Source organism: Neophocaena asiaeorientalis, unplaced genomic scaffold (assembly GCF_003031525.2).
Source record: "Neophocaena asiaeorientalis asiaeorientalis breed wild unplaced genomic scaffold, Neophocaena_asiaeorientalis_V1.1 scaffold241, whole genome shotgun sequence".
NCBI lineage: Eukaryota > Metazoa > Chordata > Mammalia > Artiodactyla > Phocoenidae > Neophocaena > Neophocaena asiaeorientalis.
This window is the reverse complement of record NW_020172287.1, coordinates 2,062,894-2,087,873: the sequence shown is the minus strand read 5'-3', so window position 1 is coordinate 2,087,873 and position 24,980 is coordinate 2,062,894. Positions and strand designations below refer to the sequence as shown.

Sequence of the window (24,980 nt, the reverse complement as noted above, 5' to 3'; positions counted from 1 at the left end):
CCCCCCCAGGCTGCAACCCAACCCGCCCTGCTCCTGCTGTCCTGCTCAGCCTCTGGCCACCAGGCAGGGCCCTCCAGGTCACCTGCCTGCCATGGGAAAGGGGCTCTCCTCTCTTCCTCCCTGGCCTGACCATTCTTTTTGGTGTGATTAGCAGGTGGTGTTTCCATCTGGTTCTCCTGGGGCTACAGAGATGTCTGTGCTCTGGGGGCCTAGACAGCTGGCCTGATGCTCTCTTGGAAGGAAGTGGAGCCTGGCTCTAAGGAGGAAGAGACTGTCCCAAGGTCTTGTGGCAAGTTTGAGATACAAACTTGGACACCCCTCCCTGCTGCCAACCACCAAGTCCCCTGCCCCACCCCATAGATCTGGGTGGGCTCTCCCATACTTTGCTCCTCTCTTGGCGTTATCCTCAGGTGAGAATATAGAGCTAAAGGGTGGACCTTGTGTGCTGAAACCTGCTCAGGAAGGGACGCCCCAGGCCCTGGGGCAAGCCACCCTTGTGCTCCTCTGAGCCTGGAGCCAGGGGCTGGATCTGGGGATATGGGGGATCTGTGCTTGTCAGAGCAGGGTCTGGGCTCCCCAGCACCTTGCTGCCTCTTTCTTAGAGGTCCTGTGTGTGTGCTGAGCCAGCCCCCTGCAGAGGCCCCTGGGGAAACTGCTAGACAGGCATCCAGGGGCTGCACAGGCCAGCGGAGGCCTGAGGCTTCCAAAGTGATTAATCTTCTATAGAAGTAAGAAGGGGCACTGTGAGCCCTGAGGCTCTTTCATGGTGTTGGCTTCAGCACTCCACATTATACAGGAAACATTTGCAGTGCGATGTGGGGGAGTGGGGCACTGCTGTGAGGTCTGGGCTCATCCCAACTCTCTGGTCCAAGTAGCCTGGAGGCCTGCATGGAAGAGGCAGCACCAGGTGTGACACTAAGGGCTTCCCTACCCCATGAGGGGTGCTGGGAGCCAGTTTGAAAGGCAGCTGAGGTGCTCTGGACCATTGCAAATGGGGGAGGGCAATTGGCCTTAGGGCCAAAGGTCTTTTTGTTATTGAAATGTAACTCACATCCTGTAAATTTACTTAGTTGAAGTATACAGTTCAGTGGTTTTTAATATACCCACAAGGCTGTGCAGCCAGCACCGCTATCTAATTCCAGAACATTTTCATCACCCCAGAAACCTCATATCCCGTCCCCCCCTCCCCCAGCCCCTGGCAACCACTAATCCACTTTCTGTTTCTGTGGATTTGCCTATTCTGGACATTTCATACAAATGGAATCATACCATACGTGGCCTTTCGCGTCTGGCTCTTTTCACCGAGCATACTGTTTTCACGATTTATTCACCTTTGTAGCAAGAATCAGTACATCATTCCTTTTTGTGACTAAATAATATTTGACTAGCTGGACATAGGGCAGTTTTCTTCCACCTATTCATCTCTTGATAGACACTTGGGTAGTTTCAGCCTTTTGGCTATTGTGGATAATGCTCCCGTGAAAATTGGTGTACAAGGTTTTTTTTTGGCTGTATGTTTTCAGTTTTTCTCGGTACATACCTAGGAGTAGAATTGTTGGATCATATAGTCATGCTACGTTTAACCTTTTGAGAAGCCACCAAACTGTTTTCCACAGCATCATTTTACATTCCCATCAGTAATGCACGAGGGTTCCAATTTCTCCACTCCTCGCCAATGCTTGTTAATTCTCTGATTTTAAAGAAAACATATTTTTTTGTTTGTTTTTAAATTCTGGCCACCCTGGTCGATTTGAGGTGGTGTCTCGTTGTAGTTTTGATTTACATTTCCCTGATGACTAGTGATGTTGAGCATCTTTTCATGTGCACAGTGGCTATTTATAATGTCTTATTTTGGGGAAACGTCTATTCAGTTTCTTTACCTACTTTTTGGCTCAGTTGTTTGTCTTTCTGTTGAGTTGTAAGAGTTCTTTAAACGTTCTAGATCTATTCTTGGACTGAGGAAAACCTGTTTTCTTGACCTGTGAGCTGGCATGCTCTCACACCTTCATACAGGGGCTGCACCCATGGGTCTTCACAACAGATCTTCCCCCTGCTTGGCCCCCAGTGGACTATGTGGGGGGCCAGGGTGCAGGTGGCTGTTCATTTGCTGGAGCCTGGTCTGGGGTTGGGGCTAGCTGGAGGCCCTGGCACTGTGCTCGAGGTCTGCCCCAGAGGGGCTGCTGTCATTGGGGTGAGGGAGGGCTCTGAGTGTGGGTCAGGGAGGGTCGACTGCCCAGCGCCAGGAGGTGAGGGCATCTCCTCTGCTTCTCTGAATACTGAGCCTGGGGCTCAGCTGGCGGTCCTATGTGGCCACGTGCCTGCTGGCTGCTTGGAGTAGGGGCTCCCAGCTGGTCCCTAGAGTAGGAAGAAGGAGGGAAGATTTCCTGGGCAGCAGGAGCGAGCCTAATGGTAGAATGATAGAATGACAAGGCTGTACGGTGAGCCTGTGAGTGGGCAAGGGATAAGATGGAACCCTGCTGAGAGAACGAGACAGCTCTGACAGGGGCTTGGCGGGCTTGTGTATGGGACTGAGGGCTGGGGCTCACCTGTAGGGGAGGTCAGCCTTTCACAGAGAGGCTGGGGAGACCCAGAGTCCACTGGGGCTACGGAGGAGCTGACAGAGTGATAGGTGTCCCAGGGGATTCCCCGGCCAGGGGTGGTGGTGCTGTGAGCTAAGCAGGCAGGAGCTTGGGGAGTCACGTGGGTTTGGGCAACAGGGCAGGTGCTACCCATGGAGACCCACCTCTGGACAGACATGCCCGAAACAGTCCTGCAAGGCCTCAGATCTGGTGTTTGAGGGAGAGGCCATGGAGAGCAGTGTGCTTCAGAGGGTCAGGAGAGGGTAGGTCTGCACTGGCAGCTGAGGTGGGGGAGGGCCCAGGCGATGGGGCCCTATCCACAGTGTCCAGGGCAGCTGAGGGGCTGGCAGGGAGATTGCTGAGGCCCCTTGGAAGCCCTATGGGTGAGACCTCAGAACAGCAGGTGATGAGGGATGCAGGGCAGGGGCAGCAGGCTGAGGGAAGGTGCCTGGGGATGTGGGGAGGGCTTCAGGTCAGAGAAGGGAGCTCCAGGGACAGGAGAGGATAGAGGGGTGGTGTGTAGAGGAGCCTGGGCTTCCTGCCTGCAAAGGAGGGGGGATTCTTCTTGGACTATGGTCCAGGACCTCTGTGGCCAGCAGAGGGACCTAGGTGTTCCAGGTTCCCAGCCTATGGGTCCAGGGCAGACATGGGGAGGCAGTTGGAAAGAGCAGGCGGGGGAGGCAGAGGGGATCCCTTGGGGAGCTCACTGCCCCTTGCATCTCTCGTCTCCAGAGTCCCTCCTGCCTCCCCCCTTCTCCTGGCCAGTCTTCTTTGGGGGGCTGTGGACTCCCAAACCGTTGGCCCCTGCCTGGCCTATTGTCCCCTTCCATAGGCTCCTGGGGGGGCCCTGCCCTGGCCCCCTAATACAGAGACCAGATAGAGGCAGCTGGGAGCATCAGGCCAGGACTGGGCCTCTGGGCTGGGAATCTCGTGCACACAGGCTGTGGAGTCCGGTGGCCTCTTGGTGGGGTCTGAGGTGAGGAGGAAGCCGCCGCCATCTGGCTCCCCTCAGCTGCGTGAGCAGATGTTCTGCCACAGCCGGCGGCCGTCTGGACGGGAGGACAGCTGGCCTAATCTCACCCCCGTCCTTGCCACTGTGGTCCAGGACCTGACTCCAGAGCCATGGGCACTAGCATGATCCTGCCCAGGCTCTCAGGGTGGCCCCAGACTGAGGGTGGCGCCCACCACCCACCCCAGGGGCCTTGTGATATAGAGGACAATAGAAGTGTGTGGGTATTTTTTCTCCTGGAAAAGAATGCACACACACGATTCCTCCCGGGGGGCTGTGGGCCCTGAATTCGGGGAGGAGCGATGAGCTGATAAGGGGCCTGGCTTGGCTTTCCTGGCTGTAGAAAAATGACACCTGTCAGCAGGGCCGGCACTCAGCCCCCTTAATCCCAGCCTGGGGGGCACCCGGCTCCCTTTGTGTATTGTCCCAGAGGTGGGGGTGCCCCTGCAGTGCCCACCCTGGCTCAGCAGACTGCAGGAGGTTTCAGAGGAGGTGCAGTTGTCTGGGAAGTGGGTGAGGCCAGGTCCCTGCTTGAAGGTCAGCCTCTGGTGGGTGGGGAACGGGGCCACTGTCCTCATGGGGCTACCCATCCTCCTGGGTCTGCCTCAGCTGTTGCCTCTTCCAGGAAGCCAGAGCATAGCCCAGAAATATCACTCCTTACCTGTAGCTCACCTCTGGGGAAGCCAGGAGGTTCCCTTGTGGTGTCTCTTCCAAACTGCACTGGGCTAGCTCTTCCGAGGCCTGTGAGGGGGCCCCTCCGCTTCCTGGCTCTGCACCCAGGAGCCTGGTGTGGGGTCAGGCCCAGCCCCCTGCTCACCCCTGGTCCTAACCTCCACCACGCTGCACCCACACTTGCTGACTGGGCCATTACACCTTCCAGCGCACGGATGGTGGGCCAGGTGCAGCAGACACAAGACAATGGGGCCTGGATGTTGGACAGAGGCTTTGCGGGCGTTTTTGCTGTGGTGCCGTGCTGAGGGGAGAGGGCTCTGCTGGAGCTCCCAGGGTGGGAGGTGGGGGTTGAGGACCCCACTGAGCGAGGGTCGGGGAGGTGGGAGCAGATGGCTGCCCACAGTGCATAGCAGGTCTGAGCAGGCCTTTGGAGCGGGGCTTGGTAGCATGGGCTGGATGATGACCAGCCTGTTTTCCTGCAGGGACTAATCATTAATGGACATCTGTGGGCTGGTCCAGGGTCTCCAGAGGAGGGCAGCCCTACTCAGGACGGTATCAACCTGGGTGGTGTGCTGGCCATCTGGCTCTGTGACCTGCGGGCACAGCCCGCCATGCTCCCCTGCTCCTCCCAGTGAGGTTCCTGGCTGGCCTGGTGCCCCTAGCCACAGGAGGAAACCCAGCCGCCCAGCTGGCAGGCCCTGCACCTCGAGACCGGCAGCCGGACGAGGGAATGGAAAAAGGCAAGCCTCAAGCTGCGTTTGTTTTTCTTAGCGATACCTGAGGTAGACGTGGCCAGGGAAGTGGTCTGGCCCGAGAGTAGAGGCTGCCAGGGGCTCCCAGACCAGAGCACACCAGACCTGGCTCCCTCTTGGACAGAGGGAGCAGCAGTGGCTGCCTCAGGCCACCCCAGGGTGGGGTGTTGATTGAGGCTGTCCCAGTGTTCCCCATCTGTGTCTGGCATGGTGCTAGGCCCCTGGGAGGCCAGCTCCAGGAAGGAAACCAGATATCAAAGTGATGCTGGTAGTGGCGGCGGTGGTGGTGGGGTCCGGTGGCTCTCCGAGCACCTGCCCTGCATCTTGCCTGTCCTTTGTGGCAGCCCCGTCATGGGTCCACAGCCATCTCTGGGGCCTGGGGATGTGGTGACCAGGGCACAGAGGTGGCCTGGTCACTCTGGTTCCTCCATGAAGCCACTGCAGCCCGTCTTCTCCTTGCGGCAGTCAGTGAATCTGGGGGTCCCATGCAGCCTCAGCCACCTTCCTGGGGGCTTTCGGCATGCCACTGTCCAATCTGGGCTCCATCGTCCTGCTCTGGAAAGGGGGCAGTTGGCTGGTGGCCCTCAGAGTCTGGGGGTCCCACGAGTTCTGCTCGCTTCAGGGGCCTAGTGTGGATGAGGACCTTTCTGTTAGGCTTGGGGGTGCCAGGCCTGGTGGGCAGTGCTGTGGGTCCCAGTGTAGTGGAGTTTGCTGAGTCCTGTGTCTGCCAGCTGACCCCCAGGGTGGCCAGGCCTTAGCTAGGCAATCCCCTGGACAGTGATGGATCTGTGGACTGACCAAGAGCTCTTCGTGCCCTGGAATCTTCGGGCCCCATGAGGTGGAGAAGTCGGGACCTGGCAGTTCTCACAGCTGATGGAGGTGACAGCTGTCACAGACACAAGGTCTCCGCCACAGTGTGACCTGTATGCGGGGAGCTGCCCTCCCGCCCTGCTCAGCCCCATCCCTTGGCCCTCACCTCCTCCTTGGCACGGCAGGGCACCAAGTGATGGTGGAGCTCTCAGGGAGCCCCAGGCTCTGGTGGCGTCTATGCCCACCCCACACCCGCCTGCTTGGGTGGGAGGCTGCAGGCCACGGGAGGATGGAGGGTTAATCTCAGAACCAGTTCTCAGCACTGGAATTTGTTTTGAATTTGATTCACACAGAAATTAAACGCCGTCTGGTGGGGCTGAGGTTTCCTTGGCAGGGCGCTGTGGCTTCTGGAACTCCGGCCTCTTCTCCTTCCGCCCAGCCCAGGGTCTCAGCTCCCCATGCCCGGGAAGCTGGGTTTGCGGGCAGGGCGGCCCTTGTGGTGGCTGGGCCTGTAGGCAGGAGAAAGGGCAATCGAAATCTGTTCCCCTACCCCAACTGTGAGTGAGAAGGGGTGAGGTGTTCTAGGGGCTGAGTGATGTGGGACAAGGATGGCTCCAGTACCAGTGTAGGCCAAACCTGCACCCACCCTCTTCCGACAATGCCCGTCCCGCTACCTGGCTGTCCTTGGGGCAGATGTGAGGATGTGTGACTGGCTGGGTGCTCAGAGGGGCTGCGCTAGTAGTCTCCAAGCAGTCAGGCATGACAGCCTCAGGCCTGGTCCACAGAGGGGGTTGGGTATCCCCAGACTTGGCTCTGTCTGTCCTAGGTTCTTTCCTGCTGCCCCAGGGCTGGAGTGTGCTCTCTGCAGAGCTCGTCAGGGGGGTGAGCCCTCAGCAACGTGGGACCTGATCCAGGATGATCTGGTCTCAAGATCCTTACCTTGATTACTTCTGCAAAGAGCCTTATTCCAAAGAAGGCACATTCTGAGGTTCCAGGTGGCTGTGAATTTTGGGGACCTTTATCCTGCGCTTCAGATTATTCCTGCAAACAGTTTCTCAAATACGGCGACCAGCATATGGTCAGAGATAGCTTGGTGTGCAGGGAAATGCAGCCAAAGGACTTGCAGAAATGATGGCAGCAGACCAGTAAACAGAGCATCCCACACTGAATAAAACAACTCTCACTGTGCTTGCAGGAGCAAGATAAGCTTGAGATATCTGTAAGGAATGAGAAGCCACAAAAACTGACCCAGCAAGTTTGGAAAAACCAAATAGAACTGGGAAAAATTTTAAGTAGTAGACTGATTTGAAAGCAGATGATAAACAGTTGAAGAGAATTAGCAAACTGTAAGATGGGTCAAGAGAAATTACACAGAGTGTGGCATGGGAAGGCAGATACACAGAAAGCAGAGAGGGTGAGAAACCTGGGGACACAGTGAGGAGGTCCCACATGCTCCACCAGAGGCCCAGAGGTAGAAGAGAAGAGGAACTGATGGGGTGATACATGGAGAGAATGGCTGAGAGTTTTTCTGAAACTGGTCAGAACAATTAAGAAGATTCAAGAGGCCCAGTGTCTTTCTAAGCAGAAAAAAAAAAAAAAAAAGTTCATGCCAGAACATGGCAGATTGCAACTGCAAAACACCAAAGCAATCCCAAAAAACAAAATACAGATTACCTTCCAAGGATTGTCAGGCTGACAGCTACGTTCAGAACTGAGAGCAAAGCCAGGAGGTGGTGGGACCATCCCCTTGGTGCATGAAAAGAAAATAACTGCCAGCCAAGAACTCTATGCTCGGTGAAGATTACTGTAAAATGAGGGTGAAATAAAGACATTTTCAGACAAATTGAGAGTTGCTCTGAAGGAAATGTTGACGCCGCAGCTTAGGCATGGGAAATGGCCCTGCTGTGTTCCAGACACAAAGAGGAGTGAACGGCAAGGAGAAGGTCACAGGGAGGGAGGGGATAAGGGAGCACTGAAGAACTTCCTGTTGGGTCCTAAATGTAGAACTAAAATACACAACAGCATATAATTCCAGGGGGTCAGCAAGGTTGTGTTCTCAGGCCTCATATTACTGAGAAGGGGGTGGTATTGACCAACATTGAACATGGGTAACTTATAGACTCATGTTGTAATTTTGAGGGTAACCATGAAAATAATGGAAATATATGACTTCAAATTAACAAAAGGAAAAGGAGAATAATGAAAATAACCCAAAAGAAGGCAGGAGAGGAGAAAAGAAAAAGAAGAGGCATGGCCAGCAGAAAGGATAAACTGAGACCCCAGGGCCCCAGTGGATGAAATGTTCCAGGCTGAGGTGATTGGGGTTGTGGTCACGTCCTGAGTCTAATTATAGGCTCTGGGTGAGAGACACACGATGTAAGGATAGAGAATGTAAGAGAATGGAGAGAGAACACACCAGCTCAATGGGCCATAAGGTAAAGAGGGAAATGAGAGTAGAGAGAGACTCGGACTCAGCACAGTGACCTGAGCTGTGACTGTTTTAGTCAGTGACCTGGGGCTGTATCAGGCTCAGTCTGGTGCCCTGAGGCTGCAGTTTCGGAGAGACTGAAGCAGCCACAGTGGTAGCTTAAATGCATATTTCAGAAGTGGAGAGACACTTGAAAGCACTCAGCAAGTGTCCATCGCAAAAGTGAGGAAGAGAAGTAAGGTAAACCGAAAGAAAGTAGAAGTAGTGCAGAAATCAACAAAAAAAACGTGCATTAGAGATGAACAGATCCCTCTCTGGGAAGGTCTTAGAAACACCTGAGGAGACTAACCCAGTGAAGAGGAGGCTCAGAGTGCTAGTGTCCAGCTACGGGGAACATCATCACAGATTCTGCAAACAAAAACAAGGGAATGTAATGAACAGTTCCATGCTGATAAATCTGCAAGTTCAGAGGAAATGGAGAAAACCAAAAAAGTAACAGAAACAGATTCAAGATATAGAAATATTGACTAACACTACAGTAAGCAAAGAAATTGGGTCATTGGGAATGTAAAGTGGTATAGTCACTGTGGCAAACAATCTGACAGTTCCTCAAACAATTAAATGTGGAATTCCTCTATGACCTAGCAGTTCCACTCCTGGGTATATACCCATGAGAAATGAAAACATATGTTCACAAAAATATGTGTACATGAGTGGTCATAGTGGCATTATGAACAATAGCTGAAGAGTGAACAACTCGGACTTCCCTGGCAGCCCAGTGGTTAAGACTCTGCGCTCCCAATGCCAAGGGTACGGGTTCCATCCCTGGTCAGAGAACTAAGATCCCTCATGCCGCAGGACGCGGCCAAAAAATAAATTAAATAAATAAAAAGATTGAACAGCTCAAACGTCCATCACCTGAGGAGTAGAAAAATAGAATGTGGTATATCCATACAGTGGGATATTATTACATGCTACCACATGGAGGGACCTTGAAAACATTGTGCTAAGTGAAAGAAGCCAGTCAGAAAAGGCCACACGTTGTTTGATTCCTTTTATAGGAAATGTCCAGATCAGGCAGACCCCCAGAGGCAGAAGGTAGATTAGTGGTTGCCAGGAGTTGGGGGAGGGGAATAGGGAGGTAATAGCTAAAGAGTATGCTATGTAGTTTCTTTTTGAAGTGATGAAAATATCCTAAAATTGACTGTGGTGGTGTTTGCACATATCTGCAAATATACTACAAAATGCTGAATTACATACTTTAAATGGGCAAATTTTATGGTAAGTGAATTATATCTTAATATATAAAGGTGTTCTAAAAGAAAAGAAAAAGAAATTGGACCAGAAAGGAAATGTTTCCACCAAGAAAAGGTCAGCCTGCATGGCTTCATGGCAAGTTCCACCAAACAGTCAAGAAGACACGATTCTAATCTGACACAACTCTTCTAGGAAATTTAAAAAAACAAAACAAAACAAAAAACTCCTGCTAAGGCACTGAAACTCAGCAGGAAGAGCATGGGAGAAGAAAATTACAAGCACGGATGCAAACATCCTAGACAAAACATCATCAAGTTACATCAGCAAAACAGAGAAAGGATAAAACCCATCGTGGCCAACTGGGTTTATTCCAGGAATGCTTAATGTCTAACATTAGAAAAATCAATTAGTGAAATTCCTCAATTTAGCAGATTAAAGGAGAAAAATCACACATCAAAAGATGCAGGGATGACATTTGATAAAGTTCAACATCCATTTGTGATTTTAAAAACATTCATAGCAAACTAAAAGCAGAAGGGAACTTCTTTAACTTGATACAGGGTGTCCAGAAAAACACACAGCAAACCTCATGCTTGACGGTGAAATGGCAAAAGCTTCCCTTTTAAGACCAAGAGTCAGACAGGGATGCCTGTCGTCACCGTTGTCTAAATCTGGGTGATGCCAATTGTCTTAACAGACCCTCAAGCATGATGGGAGTCATTTCTCTCGTGTAGCAATCACGTTCTGGCTCTGTGAGTGCATTGACTCCTGGTCTCTGGCCTTGTAGTGCCAGTCTTTAGGGCGCCCTTGCGTCTGGAGGGGTGGGTCTGGGTAGCAGAGATGAGCAAGGATGAGGGTCCCCACTTTCTGGTGGTGGTGCCCACAGTTCTCTCCTTCACTTCATGGCCACACATGCTGGCAAGGGCACTGGACAGCTCTGTGCTGACTGGTGGCTGTGGAGCTGGGGGTCAGGAGGCTGGGTCCCAGAGGGTAGCTGGCAGATTCTGCACGATTATGCTGATGGCCCTAGCCAGTGTAGCAAGGCAGGAAGAACCGCATAGTAAGAAAATAGACTGGTGTCTCTGCAGACTGCATGATTGTACACAGAGCATCTGAAAATCATCAGAGATGAATTACAACACATAGCAAGGTCACCAAATACTAAATCAGCATAGGGTCAGTTGGACTTTTGTAGGTCAGCAACAGAGGGAAGACTGACTTTATAAAGTTATTTTATTTTTATACACTATCACTCTGGAACACAGACTGACTCTAATACAGGCCAGCCCTGTGGGAGGCTGTAAGACTTCAGACTTCAGTGGGGGAACGTGTAAGACTTCAGAGAGAGGCAGGAAGGAATCCTGAGTAAATGGAGAGAGATGCTGTTCTCACCAATGGAGAGATTCAAAATTGCACACACAGGGGACTTCCCTGGTGGTGCAGTGGTTAAGCATCTGCCTGCCAATGCAGGGGTCACGGGTTCGATCCCTGGTCCGGGAAGATCCCACATGCTGCAGAGCAACTAAGCCTGTGCACCACAACTACTGACCCCACGCGCCTAGAGCCCGTGCTCTGCAACAAGAGAAGCCATCACAATGAGAAGCCCGTGCACTGCAACAAAGAGTAGCCCCGCTCGCCACAACTAGAGAAAGCCCGCACACTGCAAAGAAGACCCAATGCAGCCAAAAATATATAAATAAATTTATTTTAAAAAATTGCACAGAGCAGTCATGACCACCCCAGCAAACCCTGTCACGTGTGTGCAAATGCAGAGCCACCGTGTGCCCTTGGAATCTGTTGGAAGGAGCTCCTGACGGAATCCCAGTAAAACGTCAGGAGCTCGGGACACTAGCCCAGGGTGGAGCCTGGAAATGAGCCACATGTGAGGCTGCTGTGACATCACAGAGCAGCGAGGAGATGGAACCTTTGGGATCCTGAGGGAGGGATGCTGGCCCCACCATACTTCATGGGCAGATGTTGGTGTCAGCTGGATGGAGAGCTGGATGTGCACAGCAAGATGGGGAAGCTTTTGGAGGATGTTTAGGAGATTGTTTATGACATTAGTGGTGGCAGTTGAGAGTGCCTGGGCACAAGGCTGTTTCTTGAGCTGGGTGAGAGCTGTGTTTCCCAGTTGTGCTGCTCACTTCCATGTGTGTATTATATCTTTTGAAGATACCTGAGTGTTGTAAAGTGCCAGACCAACACTTAGGTCTCGTTTCTTCCCAGGAAATGGGTCCAGCGCTGGGGAGAGGGCAGCCAGGTGGAGCAAGGGCAGCCAACCTGGACTCAAGTCCTCCATGGGCAGGCTTATGTGCCCATTGACCCGCCTGTCTCAGACCAGATGCCCACAGAGAGGGAGGGGCAGCTGTGTGAGCACAGTGGCAGGTGCACTGGTGTGGGCAGTGGGCGGTTGGAGGGTCTGTGCTGTGCCGGGTGGCCTGGGCGCTTTCTGGGCTGGAAGGCGCAGCCCCTGGAGATAGGCTGTGTGGGCAGAGGCTCATTGCTCCAGGCTGGCATACAGGGCTGAGAGCCTGTGAGGGACTTCTCCATGCCACTGGCTGTATGTTGAACTTTGTCATTTTGAATGGGCCACATGTACATGGGACAACGTGTGAGTGGCTCACACGCCATAAGGGAGAAGAACGTGTTTCCTCTGCCCCAGGCTGCCTTTATCCTGGGTTGCCCCGTGCACCCACAGGTGTGCATGCAGGTACTCTGCAGAGGTAGGCCTGTGCCTTGCACTGAGTGTACACAGCAGGTGGGCTGCGGCTTTTCTGAGGCCTGCTGAATACTGGAGTGGATGGAGCCCATTTATTCAGCCAATCTCCAGTCTTTTTGAATACCAAACAGTGCTTCCAGTGTTTTTGCATGACAGCGTTGCATTGGGTAACATGTGAGTGACATACGCTTGTACGTTGTTTCTTGCTGACATTAAATTTTTTTTTTTTGCTTATATGTTTTAAGATAACGTATCTGTAGTCTGTATTTCTAGAAAGAGAATTGGTGGGTGAATTTTTATAGATATGTCAGTCCAGAATTCCAGCCAAGGAGGAACACCTCCTTCCCTGTGTCCTTGACAATAATCCTATCAGACATTGATTTGTACTCCTCTGATGAATGAAAAATAACCTATCAATATAGTTTTGTTTTTTTTGTTTTTGCTGTATGCAGGCCCCTCACTGTTGTGGCCTCTCCCGTTGCGGAGCACAGGCTCCGGACGCGCAGGCTTAGCAGCCATGGCTCACGGGCCCAGCCGCTCCGCGGCATGTGGGGTCTTCCCGGACCGGGGCACGAACCCGTGTCCTCTGCATCGGCAGGCGGACTCTCAACCACTGCGCCACCAGGGAAGCCCTCAATATAGTTTTATCTTGCATTTTTTTGAGTGAAATGCAAATAAGTTTTTAACAGCCAGCTATATTCTCTTCCCTTGAACTGTATGTTCATATCCTGTATCCAATTAACAGTTGATTCCTTTGTTATTGATCTAGAGGAAAAGATACGCCTGTGTCCACATATGTACATGCAACACATGCGCATGTGCCCACACACAAGCAAAGAAACTTGGTCCTTGGCCTGGGATCTGAATTGCAGCATTTCCTCTGTTGGTCTTGGGGTTCTATGCTACTTTTTGCTGTGCAGAGATTCTTGTACATTTCGATAGTCTAATTTATTAAATTTTAAAGGCATTTTGGATTCTGAGTCCCTCTGACAAAAGCCTCCCTGATTCTAAGAATGTTTTATGAACCTCTCATCTTTCCTCCAGCACTTCTGTGGGTTCCTCGTTGTGTTGTCGTTTCTGCCTCTTGTCCCTGGGACCTTCTCCACTGAGCCCGGACCCACCTGACGGCCACCCTCTTCCCTGTACCCCATGCATTGTCTCACCCCTGCACCTCCGTGAGGGTTTGTCCTCTGTTGCTGCACTCCGGGCCATAAGTTCACAGGCTGGCTGCACTGAGTCCACACTGACTGTTAAGGGGGCCTGGGCAGGGGCCAGCTGGGCCCCCGTAAAAGGGAGGTGGGGACGTGCCACCTTGGGATGAGGGACGCCGGGGGGTAGAGCAGTGCTGCCCCCTTGGGTTTCAGCCTCATGCCTACCATGGGAGCTGGGTGATGGCTCAGGGGAAAGGCCTGGCCCGGGGCCTCAGGCCTCAGCCATGTGGCCACACGATTTTCAGATGGCCATTCCTGGACTTGAGCTGACCCTTCCACAACATCCTTCTGCCCAGAACAGATGTAGACCCCACCTGGCCTCAGGAGAGTGTCAGCTTGCCTGTGGCTGTGTTTATGGAGCTGCCTCTGATACCCTGGTGGACATGCTGAGGCCAGGTGGGAGTGAAACTACCTATAGCTATGTAGACTGGCCCTGGGTGTGGGGGACCCCTGAGTTAGCTCCTCATGTGCAGTGTGGACACAGGCTGGCACCAGGTGGGGGGGGCCCTGTCCTCAGTGCCCATGTGCAGAATTTGGACACAGGCACCCCCAATGCCTCCTGGAAGACTGGAAGGCAGCATCACCTGCCATTTGTCTCCCTCTCCTCGTCCGTTTCCAGCCTGGCCCCAGGTCCCCCCAGGATGGCCTTACAGTAGGGGTCTTCTTGGATGCCGGAATGTTTTGGCAGCGGTGGGAGCTTGGTTAATCTGAATCCTGCCTGGGGGATGTGCTGGTTGGAGGCTACAGTGCTTTAGCCATGTGGCACGCAGTTCTGGGCACAGCTGTTGACATTCCTGTCTGGGGACAAGTCTCCACTGTGTGAGCTGTCTTTGTGTGAGGAGTATGGCTCTTCCAGCCTCCAGCCCAGGGTCCTCGGGCCCCTGCCTGCTCACCCTGCCCCAGCGCAGCAGCTGTCCTCAGGCAGGGGCCTGGAAGTCCACAAAACTGCCCCCTGACGTCAGCCTCTGCCACATCCCCATGTCCTTAGGCATGAAGTCCTAATGCTAGATAAGGGGTGCAGGTAACTGGGGCTGCCGTGTGCTGCTACCCCTCCAGTGCATCGTCCCAGCTCCAAGCTCATGTGTCTTCTCCCCGAAGGTCTTACTGCCTCTGCATCCCCACTGCTCAGTGGCCCACAAAGGATCTGTCCGTGTCTCAGGGACCTTTGGAGCTTCTCCTCTAGCCAGCACCCATGCTGACCTCCCACCGCACACCCAGGGGCCTCCTGATTCAGAGTGTTGCTTATGGAGAGGGACACGGGTCTTTCAGCAACGTCTGCACAGACTTGAGCTGGCAGGGATGCCTCTGTGGGCTCTGCTCACCCACACCCTTGGTCTCAGGGTTGGGAGCAGTTGCCACCTCTGCTCTCCCACAGCTCACCGGTACACTAGCTCTGAGCACTGTGGAGAGCAGGGCCAAGGCCTGGGGTGGGTCTTCTCAGGGCGCCCACCATGGCCTCACTCATGCGGCACCTAAGTGTGCAGAGGTGGGGGGTAGTGGTCCTTTCTGCTCTGTACCCCTAGGCCTGACCAGTCAGCTCTGGTGTTCTGGTAGCCTCCTTGCCCAATGCTGCCTGGGCCTCCTGTCAGCCTGGTTCCCGAGCCTCAGCACCCTGCTTTGCTGTTCTCAGGGAGCTGATCAGCGAGGGTGAGCCAGGGGCAACTCCTTCAGGGACCGGGGTCCAGAGGCCTCAGGGTAGGGCTGATTCTGCTTTGCACGGGCCCCACCCTTACCAGGGTGGATATGCAGCGACTCCCCTCTCCACTAGGCAGGGCAGGGCATGCTGGGGTGTGTGTGCATGCAGCTACAAAATGTGGTACCCCAGGTTGTTCCCATGGGAACCTCAACCTGCAGCATTACTGCTGGAGTCTGTTAGAGGGTAGGGTTCTAGAAGGCCCTGCCCACATCCCTTCCCCTGCAGAAAGCTGCAGCTCTCCTTGTCAGCCCAGTGGCCACCGTACCCCTGAGGGGGCTTTGGAAGGTCAGCAAGAAATGGGATGGGGCACGGTGTGGGGCTCCAGTATCTGTGAACTCCTGATACCCTTGGTTCCTGGGGTTGGCTGAGGTGAGAGGTGGGGGCTGGGGCTTGTTTCTAAAGATGCTCTAGTGGTGGGCTCTGAGCCCCATTCACGTCCAGGTGGGCACCTCTCCCTCCTGAGGGCTGAAGGTCTGGGTGGGGCTGGGCTTGGACGTTCCTGGAGCCCAGATGTGCAGTTGTCTGTCTGGGGACACTGAGGCCCATGGTTCTGAGCACAGAGCAGGCAGAAGGCCAGAGCCAGTCAGTCCCTGGATGGAGCAGCTGGTAAGGAGTTAGGGCAGGCAGGCCAGACAGAGGAAGACGGACACAGGCCAGGGCCTTGGCTCAGCCAAGAGAAGGGGTGGAGTTGCACAAGAACCAGGAGCCCACTTCCTGGGTGGCACCTGGGTCCTGGGCTGGGAGGCCCCTTCTGGTGCACATATTCCAGGAGACCCCATTGGAACCATGGGGGCCCTCTGCACAGGCTGCAGGACAGGGAGTGAGCCAGGGCCATCCTCAAGGGACCACAGGGCCGTGGGGGGCACCCCAGCTGGGGATGGCAGAGTGTGGGAGTCCTAGAGCAAGCTGGGTAAGCAGACATGGGAGTGGGTCGGGGAGGCTACGGTAGATGTACATCTCATGTGGCCTGAGGCAACTGTGTCCGCTCCCTGCCTTGGTTGTATGCCCTTGGCCAATACCCTGGGCTGGGCAGTCTTCCCAGGTGTGTGTGTATGAGTTTCTAGCTGTGTGTTCCTTCCCCTGTCATCAGACCTGGGCAGTGAGGCTGGTGTCAGCTGGGGTGTGACTCCCTGAAGGGACTTGTTGGGGAGTAGTCAGCATCCATGTGGGTACCTGAGTTATGCTCACTGGGCAGCCAGTGTGAGAACCCAGGGCGTGCAGGGGGCCAGGCAGGGGTCCACAAGCAGTTGGCAGGGCAGGGCATGAGTGGATATGGGGGCAAGCGGGTGTAGAGAGGATGCCTGGTGGGCAAGGGTCCCACGGCCTTCTCACCACCCCTCCCCTGCCAGGTTCTCTGTGGCCTTTCTGTACCTGTCCCTGGGCCTGCTGCCCCTTCTGTCCCCCAGGTGGGCCCACTGGGGCTCTTATCCAGTTGCCACCATGCTTTCCAGCCGAGCAGGTTCTTCTGCTGCCCCAGCGTCTGCAGCCCTCGCCCAGCGCCCACCTTCTGCCTCTGGGGCAGGGCTCACTCTGGCCTCTCTGTGCCCAGGCTGACGGGCAGTGAGCCCCTGACCATCCTCCCGCTGACCCTGGAGCCAGAAGCAGCTGCCCAGGCACACTACAAGGCCTGCGACCGGCTGAAGCTGGAGCGCAAGCAGCGGCGCATGTGCCGCCGGGACCCCGGTGTGGCTGAGACGCTGGTGGAAGCGGTCAGCATGAGTGCTCTCGAGTGCCAGTACCAGTTCCGGTTTGAGCGCTGGAACTGTACGTTGGAGGGTCGCTACCGGGCCAGTCTGCTCAAGCGAGGTGAGTGTGCTGGGACAGTGGGCCGGAGCAGGGAGGCAGGACCTCCTAGCCCTGGTGTGCGCCCCTAGTGCATCACCTCAGCTGAGTTCCAGGTGACTGGGCGGTGGGTGGGATCTGACTCCCCTGATCCCCCCCTTCCCCTTCCTCCTGCCCTCTCCCCCATGCCCGGTCCCTTCTCACACCTGCATGGAACAGTTGCTGGTGGCACAAGGCACATGTGGTCAGCTGTGACAAGGCCTGAGGCAGCTCTGATGGCTCTTGCCACATGGCAGTGGCTGAGGCCCAGTGCCTGGGCACAGGAGCAGGGGTCCAGCTGGTGCCCCAGCCCAGAGCACGGAGCCTCCTCTCTTGTGTCTCCTTCTGCATGAGGGTGCCAAGGGGGACTCTCATCTGAGTCTCTCAACAGCGTTGTTTTAAAAACTAGGGGACACGGGGGAAGGGTAAGCTGGGACGAAGTGAGAGAGTGGCCTGGACATATATACACTACTAAATGTAAAATAGATAGCTAGTGGGAAGCAGCTGCATAGCACAGGGCGATCAGCTAGGTGGTTTGTGACCACCTAGAGGGGTGGGATAGAGAGGGTGGGAGGGAGGGAGATGCAAGGGGGAGGAGATATGGGGATATATGTATATGTATAGCTGATTCACTTTGTTATAAAGCAGAAACTGACACACCATTGTAAAGCAATTATACTCCAATAAAGATGTTAAAAAAAAAAAAAAAAACTAGGGACCTGGGGCCCAGGGCATGGCAAGGCTCACAGAGGGCCCTGGCCAGTCTAGTAGGTTGGAGACCCAGATGGATAGGGTCTCCGATTGCTGGGCACACCTGTGGCCCAGTACACTCTGGGTTCTCTCCTGCCCCTGACCAGTCCTATGTCTGGGGCACAAGGGAGCACCTCCTGTCCCCAGGTGCACATGGCAGCCCAGGCAGGTATGCCCCTCCCTGCATGGAACACACCAGGAAGGATCCTTCCCGCAGACCCTGCTCTGTATGGAATGTGTGCCTGGGGATGCCATGACTTGGCTGCACCTGAGTGAGACGGGGGCCGCTGTGGCCTGCTGACCTGCCTCTGCCCCCACCACCCCAGGCTTCAAGGAGACAGCCTTCCTTTACGCCATCTCCTCTGCTGGCCTGACGCATGCACTGGCCAAGGCGTGCAGTGCAGGCCGCATGGAGCGCTGCACTTGTGATGAGGCCCCTGACTTGGAGAACCGAGAGGCCTGGCAGTGGGGTGGCTGCGGGGACAATCTCAAGTACAGCAGCAAGTTCGTCAAGGAGTTCCTGGGTCGGCGGTCTAGCAAGGATCTGCGAGCCCGTGTGGATTTCCACAACAACCTCGTGGGTGTGAAGGCAAGCGGGGTGGGGTGTGGAGTGGGAAACGGTGCAGGGGAGGGGGGTGCACAGGGCAGGGCATGGGGTGGGTGTGGGGTTGCAGGTGGCATGAGTTGGGGAGCAGGGCGGGAAAGTGCAGAGGGGTGGGCAGGGTGCATATGTGTTTAAGGGCTGGGGTGCAGGGGCTGAGGGAGGGGCATTGGTGGTGGAGAGGGCTGGGAGGAGGTGAAGTCGGCTTCCTCTGGGGCTCTGTTCCAGCCACTGGTGACAGCCAGGGCCTCCAGTCCTTCTGCTTATAAGGCTCATTACTTACCGGATGGGCAGGGATACTAGTTGTCATGGTGGGGAACTCCATGGAGGGGTGCCCCGTGGTCTCCCGTGGTTGGGTGGAACCAGAAGGCCTACTTGCTGCTGGCTGGTGAACAGGCAGGTGGGTCCTGGCTGGTCAAGGCCACAGGGAGGGTCTCCCTGCTGGGCACCATCTAACCACGAAGACAGTGGACTGGTCCCTACCTGCCAGGGCTGAGGGGTGGGTGGTCCTGTCACCAGGGACCTAGGTGGACAGCAAACGGGTAAGTGTGTGGTCCAGGGGTCCCGGGGAAAAGCTGGGGGTGTGGCTGGCTCAAGCTGGGGAGGCGGCTGCTACCTCAGGGACCCTGTCTGTGGCCAGGACTGTTCCGAGGAAACTTGAAACAAAAGACTCAAGGTGAAAAGGACTGTTTCAGCTCTCTTGCTGGGCCCTTCTGGGAGCTGCTGGCTGCAGGCATGGCTGGACCTGGGGGAACCTGGCTCCGCACACTCTCTACCCACCCGCCAGCCCCTTGGCTCCATGCCACTGGAGGAGGCATCGGGTCCCGCCACCTTCACTGTGGACAGAACACCCCACCCTCTTAGTCCCTGCACAACCTGGCCAGTCAAACGCCTCCCAAGGCTCAGCCTGAGCTGTGGGATAGTCAGGGACTGGGAGGGGGATCTGCGTGCTTGCTGGGCAGCCCTTGGGATATGGAGCCCCAGCCTGGGGGCTGGAGAGGGGCGTGAGGTAATTAATGCCAGCCTCACTCTGAGCCCCTCTTTATTGAGAAGCCAGAGTTCTGAGGTGTGGGCTTATTAAAGAATCAATTTCCCCCTATTCCACAGGAGCTCTGCCTCTCCTTCCACCCTCTGGGGAGGGGTGCAGGCTGATTAAATCCCCCATGGGAGGCCCTTTCTTTTCCTCTGCACTCGCCCTTTTGTAAGCTATTAATGAAAAGTCAGAATATGAAAGTGCTCCATTAGCTCCACTGGTCCTGGGTAAGCCTCGTTTTAATTAAATTTGTCCGGGTTTCTCAGCAAAGTATCATTAAATGTGACTCTTCTGTTGCCTGGCTGGAGGGCAGCTATGTTTCTTAATCCCCCTTGAGCCGACTCTCCCTGGGGGCAGTGTGGGAGCTCAGGCCTGGCTTGGGGCCCACTGGGAGAGGGACCTCCCCTTCCCCTGCCGTTCTTCTTCCCTGTGTCCCTCTAGGGACCCCAGTGTGGAAAGTCAGGCAGGAGGCCCCGTGGGACAGCTGGGCTGACTCCACGGCTTTGCAAGTTGGACCCAAGTCCTGGGAGGGGAAGGGCCCAGCCTGGGTCTTAGGCAGCTTCCCAGATCCCAAGCGGAGTGTTGGTGCTGGGCCATGCCTGCTCCTGCCTGCATGTGTGCGGTGGGTGCAGCCCCCTCCCATCTGGACCTCTCTGGAGGCTTTCTCCCACTTTCCAAGTAGCAGGGTGGGGGGTGGTGCCTGCACAGGCAGTAGCATCTGATCCCTGTGTTCAGGCAGGGGCATGGCCAGTTCTGTCCACTAGGCAAGCTAACTTGCTTGTCCTTACTTTTTCAAGGAGCAGACTGCTGAGGACAGACTGTGTGGTCCTGGGGGGTGCTGACAGGGGGGCTAGTGGGGAGGTGTGCCCTGCCTTGCAGAGGGCAGCCTGGGACGCAGGGATGGGAAGGGAGGACCATGATGGTGCAGGAGGTGGGTTCAGGGTGCTGCAGTGGCCACTCTGAAGGTGTGGTGCTGGCTATGGGGTTTCTGTCCGGGTGGTTCATGGCTTGGAGAGGGAGGGACATGTGTGGGTACCAGGGAGCCTGGGTAGTGAGCAGTGGTGACCCCCTTTGCCTGGGCCTGGGTCTGGGGGGCCATGAGGTCTGGCCCTGGGGTGAATGGCAGTTCCAGCCCCTCTGAGGGTTGTCCTTGGGGACTGGTCTCCAGTCTGCTCAGAGTGGCCCTTATGCCCACCTCCCTCCCAGGTGATCAAGGCTGGGGTGGAGACCACATGCAAGTGCCACGGCGTGTCAGGCTCGTGCACCGTGCGGACGTGCTGGCGGCAGCTGGCGCCTTTCCATGAGGTGGGCAAGCGCCTGAAGCACAAGTACGAGACAGCGCTCAAGGTGGGCAGCACCACCAATGAGGCCACCGGCGAGGCCGGCGCCATCTCACCACCGCGGGGCCGGGCCACAGGGACGGGTGGTGGCGACCCACTGCCCCGCACACCGGAGCTAGTGCACCTGGACGACTCACCCAGCTTCTGCTTGGCCGGCCGCTTCTCCCCAGGCACTGCCGGCCGCAGGTGCCACCGTGAGAAGAACTGCGAGAGTATCTGCTGCGGGCGTGGTCACAACACACAGAGTCGGGTGGTGACCCGGCCTTGCCAGTGCCAGGTGCGCTGGTGCTGCTATGTGGAGTGCAGGCAGTGCACCCAGCGCGAGGAAGTCTACACCTGCAAGGGCTGAGCCCCTGTGCCTGGCCAGGCTGCTGCAGGGGTGCAGGCAGTGTGTGCAATGTGAGGGGTGTACACCTGCAGGGGCTGAGCCCCTGGGCCTGGCCAGGCTGTTGCAGGGGTACAGGTGGTGTGTGCCATGTGAGGGGTCTAGACCTGCAGGGGCTGAGTCCTTGACCCGGGCGCCCCCAGTATACTTGGTTACAAGGCAGGGGCAGAGGCCAGGGAGTTGGCTTTGTTGGCCATCTCTGCCCTTTTATCTCCCCATCTCAAAGGCCCAGTCTGACCTCTGCATCCCCTGTTTGTCCCTCCCCATGACTTGAGAGCTTTGCACAGATGCTTTCCAAGCTGTGTCCCCCCGAGTCACCAGGTGCCCCTCCTGCGCTGGGTGCCCTATGAGGAGCAGCGGGCACACCTTCATGACCACATGGCCTCTGTGTGAGCTGCCTGTGGCCTGTCCTGCACCAGCACTGGCTTAGAGTCAAACCACTAGGGTAGAGAGCAGATGCCTGGCTGCCCAGGTGCGGGGGTTCTACTGCCGGCCCCCTCTGACATCGAGTACTTCTCTTTGGAGTGATATCAGTGACTTTTAAGTTATTTTTATTTAACTAATATATAATTATTATTTTCTCCATCCCTGCAGTCTCCCAGGCTGTGGCTTCTCCCCCTCTCAGCAGAGCCTGGCCTGGAGGGGCCCCTTTCTCCCTCCCCTCCACGCCCCCTCCTAAACTGTTCGCCTGATCTGCTTTGTCGTTTGAAACCACTAAATCCAGAGAGACATGCTGTCGTTGTTTTTGAAGAAGTAAAGCAGGCTGTGTCTGGCCACCACCCTCAGGGTTTCTGGAAGCCAGGTCCCATGGTCCAGGTCGGCTACCCATAGCAAGGCTGACCTGGGAAGTGGACAGGCCCTGCTCTGCACCCTGCAGGCACATGGCTCCACACTCTAGCCTCCTCAATGCAGATTCTGGGGCTAGGGGTGGCAGAAGGTGGCCTGTTCTCCCCCAGAGGTGGGCATGGGCAGAGGGGCAGGGCCAGCCCCTTGGAGGTTCATTTCATGAGGAAGGCACATCTTGCTCTCTGTCACTGTGGGGGAGGCAGGGTGGGGACAGACATGGGTGGAGAGAGTCTAGGTTAGGATGTGGCAGATGGAAGGCTGTTCTCCTTGGCCATGCTGTTGATTTTGCAGGGAAGGGAAAAGGATGGCCAGCACTGACCTGATTTGGTTTGAGGGTGTGTGCACACATGTGTGCATGTGTGTATGCATGCATGAGCGTGTGGTGTGTGTACATGAGCATGTTTGTGTGCATGCATGAGTGTACATGTGTGTGAGTATGTGATGTGTGTATGCATAAGTGCATGTGCGTGCTTGTGTGTGAGCACGTGTATGTATCTGCATGTGTGTGTTCACGCATGAGAATGCGAGCACATCTGTGCATGTACGTACACGGATGCATGTGTATGTGTGGCCATGTGCACATGTTTGTGCGTGTGTGGTGCCTGTGCTTTGTGTGTGCACGTGTGAGCATACATGTGTGCGTGCACGCATGTGCGTACGCGTGTCTGCATATGTGTGATCATGCACACTGTGTTGGGTTGTGGTCAGTGGTTGGTTGGGGTGTGGCCTCTGCCCTGTGCCCTTCCTAGGTGTGGAGCTCTACTTCCCATGTTGGTGGGGCCTCCAGCCCTGGGCCCATCCTGCTCAGCTCTATGACTGTGCTCTGAGGGTGTGCGCTGGGGTTTGGGCAAGCACAGAGCTGGGTGGCAGCGTGGACACGGGAACTACTGAGTGAAGGGATTCCTCGGAGTCCAGGGGGCGCTTCAGGAACCCTGGGGACTGTGTTTTTAAAAGAAAACCTATTTATGTGGATCTCTTTGTCCCTGTTTTATAGTGTAAATAGTAAAGTTTATTCTCCTGTGGTTCAGAGAACATCCCCATGAATAAGTGCATGCTGACAGAGTGGTGCAGCCAAGGCATGTCCCCTGGGAGGGGACAGTGGATGATGTGGGTCCGCCCCTCAGTCTCCTTCACGCCTGGCTGGAGAGGGTGAGGATAGGCTGGGGTGCATCCCAGTTGTCCCCAAGCGTTCCCACCTGCTGGGGCCTGGAGCAGGCAGACCTGGCCATGCTTCTATGACAAGACTGTAGCTCGGTCACTACTGGGTCTGGAAAGGCGGCAAGTCAGAGGAAGGATTTTTTTTTAATCAAATACCACATTTAGCTCTATGTCATAAATATTAAGAAAAGTATTTTTTTAAACAAGGCAGATTGAAAACGTCTGCTGGCTGGTTTGTTTATACATAAATATATATCAGAATGTCTTGCTAAGCAAAGAAACAACTCCCGCTGACGGAGCCTCTCATGAACATGCTTCTCTCTGTGCAGCCGAGGATCTCTAAAAGAAAACATGTTCTGTAGCGGGGTCCAGATCCCCCGACCCCCCCAGGGCCACAGGGGCAGAGCCATGCTGAGGGCCAGGCGGGTCCCGGCCACCTGCTCTCTTCTCAGCATGCACAGGCGTGACTCCGAGCTTGGTTAGGCCAGGTCCAGGCGGGCGGGAGGAGAGGGGCATTCACACACGAGAGAAGTCTTGTGTGAGCCTGTTGATTTCTCTACCTCATCTGTATAGCGAGTAGGTGTGTACTCGAGTGACTTGGAGAATGTATTTATTTAATGGCCTTGTGTAACAGAACAGAAACAAATGGAAACACTAAATAAATGTATTTTTAAATTATAGCCTCATCTCATTGGCTGCCTTCAGAGGGGTTCCAGTGGTCCTGGGGAGAAGGGCCTGTGTGAGGAGGAGGCCTGAGGGAGGAGGGCCCAGGGAGATGAGAGGGTTTACAGGCCTCTCACAGACCAAGTCCAGCCCAGCCCTCCCCAGAGGTGGGAGGGGGTGGTAGTTCCCTGTTAGCACCTGGAGATGCAGCAGCTCTCATGTGCAGGGACCATATCCCAGGTCCCCGGTCACTGAGTGGCCCCATGGATCCTCTCATAGGCTGGCACTGGAAGACCACATGCCCAACTCCTTCTAGCTTGGCCTCTGTCCCAGCACACCCTCAAACAGTGCTCTCAGTGAGCCTCCAAACCCTCATCTCTACCAGAGTGCCTGCTGAGGCCCTGTTTCACTCTCTCCTCTGGAGCAGGAGTGTGGGGACTGCTGGGGGGGCTTTGTCCCCTGTATTAGTCAAGGGCAATCATAACAAATGACCTCAAACAGGGTGAGGGGCACGGCTTACAGCAACAGGAATTTGTTCTCTCCCAGCTGTGGAGGCCAGAAGTGGGCAGGCTGAGCTCTCTCTCGAGAGGCTGTAGAGGATGATCCTTCCTGCCTCTTCCAGGCGTTCCTGGGCTTGTGGCCACATCACTCCCGTCTCTGCTTCCATCTTCATGTGGCCATCTCCGTGTCTTCTTTGTCTTCTCCCCTCTGTCTCTTAGGAGGACACCTGCCATGGAACATAGGGCCCACCTAGACAGTCCAGGATGCTCTGATCTTGAAATCACTGACTCAAGTAACTAAGTATAATCTGCAAAGACCCTTTCCCAAATAAAGTCATATCCTGAAGTTCAGGTGGATGTGAACTTTGGGGGACAGAGCCCCAACCACTGCAGTCCAGGGGACCTGGGACCTGGTCCCTGAGCGGGGAAAGGAGTGTGGAGCAAGGGTGGGCCCAGGCGCTGTGGTGGACAGGACAGAGCACATCTCCTTCTCTTGCCCAGTTAGGAAAGAAGACTTTCTCTTTCTTGGCAATTCTTCCCTCATCACCTCAAGGCCTATTTCCTTCAGAGAGCGGCTGAAGGTTCAGCCCATCCCGCAGTACATGCATTAGGCCCCTGTGTTGGCATGCATTAGGCCCCTGTGTTGGCCACCTTCTCCCTATCCCACGGGGGCATGTGACCCCCCCCATTGTGTGTGGGGGCCCTTGGCTAGCCGGAGGGCGCCCTCTGCCTCCTCTCAGGATGCCTGCT

The 24,980-nt window shown here is 55.3% G+C and overlaps 1 protein-coding gene across 1 annotated transcript; it reads left to right on the top strand.

The window, feature by feature from the left end:
• Positions 1–4,475: 4,475 nt before the first annotated feature.
• WNT9A (Wnt family member 9A) lies at positions 4,476–23,702 on the top strand. The gene is made up of 6 exons (XM_024765112.1): positions 4,476–4,553; positions 4,743–4,891; positions 16,483–16,539; positions 16,683–16,939; positions 18,031–18,293; positions 20,545–23,702. The coding sequence occupies exons 1-6, from the start codon at positions 4,476–4,478 to the stop codon at positions 21,025–21,027; spliced, it is 1,287 nt and encodes a 428-aa protein (XP_024620880.1). The 3' UTR covers positions 21,028–23,702.
• The last annotated feature ends 1,278 nt before the right edge of the window (positions 23,703–24,980 follow it).

Bases quoted from the DNA above. Each gene is read 5' to 3' on its own strand.
- WNT9A (XM_024765112.1), top strand. From the start codon at position 4,476: ATGGTGGGCCAGGTGCAGCAGACACAAGACAATGGGGCCTGGATGTTG. The intron at 4,554-4,742 runs GTGCCGTGCTGA...GTTTTCCTGCAG, and splicing joins TTGCGGGCGTTTTTGCTGTG to GGACTAATCATTAATGGACA. The intron at 18,294-20,544 runs GCAAGCGGGGTG...CCTCCCTCCCAG, and splicing joins ACAACCTCGTGGGTGTGAAG to GTGATCAAGGCTGGGGTGGA.